Here is a 5,619-nt window from a genome sequence, read left to right on the forward strand (position 1 = left end):
CCTCCCAGGTTGTGAAACACCCACCGCAAACTGAGGCCTGGCACAGGCGGGGGTGTGGGCAGGCCCTGGAGGGCAGCCCTGGAGCAGGCAGAGATGTGGCTGGGAGGGAGTCACGGCCAGCTGCGTGGGGAAATGCAGACGATGCCCACGTCCCCGGTCACTGACCCCTCGGTCCGTCCCAGACCCCACGCTGCTCACTTATTATCCTCGCTCCACGAGGTCCTCAAACCCACTCTGTTATCCCGAGTCACGTGACAAAGAAGACTCAGAGAGGTCAAGTGACTGGCCCAAGGTCACACCGCCTGGACCTGGCGGAGCCCAGGGAGTCCAGGTCTGTGTGGACACAAAGGCCTTGCCCTTCACCAGCTGAAACAGAAACCTACCAGTTCTTGAGATTGGCCAGGTCCATTCTGGGACCCCTCACCTTGGTAGTCCCGAACCCCAGAGCCCAAAGACAGTACTGGGTGGCCAACATGGGCCCTATAAACCTGTGTTGACAGCTGGCCAGGGCAGGGAGCCCAAGGTGCCGGGTGGGCACCAGTGCCAAGACCAGGGAGCCTGCAGAGCCCCGGGCTCGGCCCCCCAGCCCGGCCTGGACTGGAGGGGAAACTGGGTGGGGGCCAGGCAAGAGCAACGATTGTGTCAAGAGCCCCAGAGCCACTGGGTGTGGGGATGGGGGTTCCTAAGGGTTCCATCCATAGGGCCACCCCCGCTGGATGGGAGAAGGGGCCTTCTTCCCGTGGGGAGAGTGTAAGGTAGACAGAACCAGAAATCAGACTGGAGTCTGGGAGGAATTGTCAAGGGACAGAGTAGAAAGGGGAGGGGACAGGGGTGTGTGATGCTGTGGGGAATGGAAATCCAGGGGAGGGGGTGTGCCGTGTCCCGGAGGCGTTATCACTTCAAGGGAAGGGGGCGTCTCTTGGAGATGGAAGCCAGCCTCGCTCACCTGCATCTGGACGGCCGCCCTCCCCGCTGCAGCCGGGATTTCTGGGTGGGCTGTCAGGACCTTCCAGATAAATGATGTCTCAGTGGAGTGCATTTCTCTACCAATCATCAGGGGTCCCTGCCACCAGAGCAAGGCCCCCCCAGGCTGGGCCTGTGCCCTCCCAGACCACAGAGGTCATGGCCACAGTGAAGAATCTGAGGCCTTTGCTCAGGACCCCCCAGTCCTACGCCTCCCTTTCTGCCAGCACAGACACCAAGCCCTTGGAGAAGCAGGAGGGCAGGGCAGGGCCAGTAGACGGATGGGGAGAGCCCAGACCAGGGGACACGCCTGGTCTGGGCCCAGGCTCCAATCTTGCCCCAAACCCCTGCTTCTGGGGGGCAGCCTGTGGCCCTGAGACAGCTCTGGTGGCCTGCAGGAGCCAGCTCTCACAGGGGGCCAGAGGAAGCAGGACCAGAAGCTTCTCTCCCCAGGGCCACCTAGAGCCAGCTGTCCTACAGTGACCTACACAGCCTAGTTCCTCAGGTGCCCACCAGCCGGTTACACCTTCCCATGGCCCCACATGTACAAGCACGCAGTGTATACAAGGTGGATGCATGTAAAATGCAAGTGAATTATTACGTGAGGTCAGTTCCCTAAGCCCCCTTGCTCCCCAAATCCCCTGGACCTCATTTTCATAGTACTTTAAAAAAAAGTCTTCTCAAGTCCCAAAAGCAAGAGTGTTTGCAAATAAATTACAGCAACAGTCACATTAAATGTTTCTAAAAATTGTCTTTTTTAACTCTTAGCCCATCTCTCAATTAAGCAGATTTTAAACATAACACTTTAAAAGAATTTCTGGTTTGCCAAGCAAAGCCTGTTTCGGTATTTAATAGTTTTATTTTTACCTTCCGCAATAATGACGGGGCACTTAAGAAATTAAGTTTTTTCTCAAGAGGAAGTTCTCCAGATTTAATCTCACAGCATGAATTATAACTTCAAAGTTAGGACTTCTGGAAGGGAGGGTCCTTTCCAGGAAAATCTTGGTTCTAGGACCAAAAGGCTGAGATACAAGATCAAATTCCTGTCCTGCCTTTTCCAGCGGAGGCAGTGGGCACTTCTCTGCTGTTGAAGGCTTAGTCCCTGTGAAACGTAGTTAGTAGGGGCAGGTCAAGGGTGCCTAGGAGAGTCCCCAGCACCAGATCACCATCCTGACCGTGGCTCCTGGGGCGTGCAGGTGAGGTCTTTGCTGCTCTCGAAAATTGGGCAGCAAAGCCTGGGGCTGACGTATGAAGAGTTGCATTATGTGCTCCCTGGCAAAGAGACCGCACCCCTCCAGGAACTGTCATCCCGCCAAGACGTCAAGGAGCCAGGTCTTCAAGAAAAGAAAGAGATGATTGGGTATAATTTTATAGCAGCAGAATCCTGCATCTAATACTAACCATTGTGTTCTACAGTTTGACATTTTCTGTCCTGGGGACCGATCGGGGCCCCTGGCTGAGAGGCTGTGGCCCCATCCTCGGGCTCGGGGGAAGGAAGGGCCACCCCCGTCTCCTGAGCCCACTCCCCAGGCTGTCCTGCACTGGCTCGTCTCAGGCCTCTGGGCCAGCGTGAGAAGGAAGAGTGGGGGTGCGTTCCAGGAGCAGTGGCTCCTGACCCTCAGGACACGGCACCTCCAGGCAAGGCGAGACAACCACGGGCCCTCTCCCAGAAAAATCCCAGACATGCCACGTTCTATGTGGCTTTGCACAGTTCTTAGACCCTTGGGGAGCAAGGATGGTAGTAACCGCCTTGCACCTTTCTAGATTCTCTCCGAGTAGATGATGCCGCCACAGCAGACATAAGCGGGCTTATGAGGCCCCGAATAGTCAGGCAAGGGCTAGGGACCGGCCAGCGCCAGGACAGGCTGGCCACCTGAGGATGCGGGGCTTCTTGGCGTCTGGCGGTGGAGGCAGCGGGAGGAGAGAGTGGGACCCTCATCAGCAGACACGAGTACAGGTGCTGAGGGCACTGGCGTATCTCTCAGAGATGGCTGCCTGGAGAGTTGGAGTCTCCCCGCCTGCAGGGCGCCGTGCACTGAGATCACCACGCCCCTCTCCTGCAGCGCTCCAATCAGCCACTGCCGCTCCTCTTCCACCTCCTTCTTTATTGGCGGTGAGGGATTCCCAGGCCACCATCACCCTTTATGGGTAGTGGGGACCCAGGAGCCTGGGCGGCGTGGATTAGCTGGGGCCAGGAGGCTGGGACTGCGCAGGTCACTTCACCTCTGAGCCTGGGGTCAGAGGACACCTTCTTGAAGGGCTGAGAGTAAAGACTTTAGGATGTGTGGTCACGTGGCTCGGCCTCTGGCCCTCTACTCAGCCTGAGCTTGAAAACTGCCTGGAGGCAGACAGCAGCCCGGCCCGGCAGGGAGAGTGACACTTGACTGGTACGCAGCCTCACGTGCGGGCCCTGCTCTGTGACTCTGGCCTCAGACCATCGGAAACACCTTCAGCCCAAAGGGCACCTGCAGAGCCAGGTCACGGGGACAGATAGACAGACGGGGGCACAAGTCAGAGCATGGAAGTGACGAAGGGGTCCCACGCCTGCTGTCGGGTAAGCAAGTGTCTTTATTGAGAACATGTATGTCTGGCAAGATCTGGATTAGCATTTTCTCTTATCCCCGTGAGTGGGACGGAAGCGTTGGAAGTCAGTGGAGGCACAGAGAGAGAGCCTCCTGCCCAGGGGACAGGATGCGGCTCGGCTGCTCCCGTGACGCGGAGGTCCGCATCACCTTCCTGGGGGGGCTGTGGACCGGCTGCCCCGCCGGGCTGTGTGCAGAGGGAGCTGCTCCCAGAGGCTCCGGCCGGCCAGCCCCGCCCTAGGTGGCCCGCACCTTCATCTCCGACACCTTGTAGCTGTAGTTGTACCCCTTCCCTGACCTCCAGTTGATGCCGTTTGCAAAGCTCTCGTGGGGCCCCCCAAGGTAGCGACCGTTCAGGTTTGACACATGACAATCCTTGTACCACCAGGCCCCCTGGTACTGCACGGCACAATTGGCAGTATTTTTGTCGCTGTCTTGATCTTTGGTGGAGAAGGCGTTGTTGTTGTGGGACGTCAGGGAATCACCTGCTCAGAAGGAAAGGTCGCCTAATTGGCACACAGGGCTAAGAGGTCCCCGACGCTGGTCCAGGTCAAAGCTGCTGTGTCCGGGTGTGCCCCTCACATGACCCCAGGGAGCATCCCTCTGCTGATGTAGTGGCCTTGGTGTCCCCTCATCTGCTCTGCTCCTGCCAGCTAACAGGCATCCTCTCACTTAGGGGGCGAACTCGTTCACTCCTCAGGGGAGAATTCCAGTCACAAGAGTGGGAATGGAGCCTTCAGGGAAATGGGCTCAATTATCATCCTTCCCCGTTTTTCATCAGAAATGGTAGTTAATAATAATGCCACAGCTTGTTGGACTTTCTCATGGGTCACTTCAGCCTTGTGGGTACCTTACCGTGTGGATAAGAAACTGGTGAGGTTAAGTCCCCAAGAACATCACACACAGAAGAGGCAGAGCCAGGACGCTAAGCAGGTCCTCTCTGCTTCCCCAAACCCCGCGCTGAAGCCCAGGCCACGGCTGTGCCCCGCGCGGACTCTCACCTGCACTGCCCCCGACGAAGGCTCCCAGGACCAGCTTGTACTTCTCTGCCTCAGCCGCCATCTTGAATGACTGGTACTTGGCAAATTGGTGGTTGCCCTCAAAGTCCACGAGGTCCACCCGCAGCTCGCTGCTTCCTGTTGGAGGTGGGTGCTCAGGTCCCAGCAGAAGGGACCCTCTGCCTCCAGGCACGGGGGGTGGGAATGTGGGCTTTAGGGGACGTCTGAACTTGGCATCGGGGACAATTCACCGGGAAGGTGTGAGAGGCTGGGCTGGTGGGAGGACCTCAGGGATGCCTCCCTGTTTTCAAATAGCTCCCCTGCTGTTCCATCAGCCATGCCTGAAATTCCACCATAAGTGTACCTGGATGGAATGAAGCCTCGCTCTAGTGTGAAGCCCTAAATTCTCCTGCAAATAGCTGTGAATGCCACGGCAGGAAACCTTTGTATGTGTAGTTCCTTCTGCAAGGATTTCAGGGCACATGAGTGGACACCGTCAAAATGCAGGGCAGAGCCCTGGCCTTGTGGTCCACCCTGCCTGAGACACCCTCCCCCCAGCCTCAGTGCTGGAGGGTCAGCCTGGCAGGGAGGTGTTCAGAAATGTTTAGTCTCCGCTTTTGAGAAGTGATGATTGCCACTCACTGTCACGAGGAATAAGAATATTGTTCAGAAGGGCTTAGCTCGGGGCCCAGCACAGTTGGCTGTTAGCGCACGGGGCGTGCGGCTTTCAGACCCGACCGCTGTCAGGTCCTACTCACCTGGTGTCCGACTCACCTGGACAGGTGTCGGGGGCGGAGGCCACGGCGCACAGGAAGGCGGTGGCCAGCACTGTGGGTCCTATGGCCATGGCCACTCCACGCTGCTCCATCGCTCTGCTGTTGGCCGCCCGAGGAGCCCCGTGCTCTTATAGGGCTGTGGCCACGCACTGTCACCTCTGGCCCTGTTTCTCCTCCCGGTGGGGACAGCCAGTTCCACCCCCGGCTTGTGGCGCCAGCTGGAGGTGGAAGCAGCCCCAGCTGGCTCTCTTCCAGGGCCCAGCTCCTCCTTACTGAGCAACTGACTTCCGTGCTTCCTGC

At 58.0% G+C, this 5,619-nt stretch overlaps 1 protein-coding gene across 1 annotated transcript; it reads right to left on the bottom strand.

Annotated features, from left to right (window-relative positions):
- Nucleotides 1–3,520: 3,520 nt before the first annotated feature.
- On the bottom strand, nt 3,521–5,411 carry FCN2 (ficolin 2). The gene is made up of 3 exons (XM_024762231.1): nt 5,302–5,411; nt 4,547–4,788; nt 3,521–4,030 (listed from the first exon to the last, which is right to left on the bottom strand). The coding sequence occupies exons 1-3, from the start codon at nt 5,409–5,411 to the stop codon at nt 3,783–3,785; spliced, it is 600 nt and encodes a 199-aa protein (XP_024617999.1). The 3' UTR covers nt 3,521–3,782.
- Nucleotides 5,412–5,619: the final 208 nt, after the last annotated feature.

Source organism: Neophocaena asiaeorientalis, unplaced genomic scaffold (assembly GCF_003031525.2).
Source record: "Neophocaena asiaeorientalis asiaeorientalis breed wild unplaced genomic scaffold, Neophocaena_asiaeorientalis_V1.1 scaffold78, whole genome shotgun sequence".
In the NCBI taxonomy this organism is placed as follows: domain Eukaryota; kingdom Metazoa; phylum Chordata; class Mammalia; order Artiodactyla; family Phocoenidae; genus Neophocaena; species Neophocaena asiaeorientalis.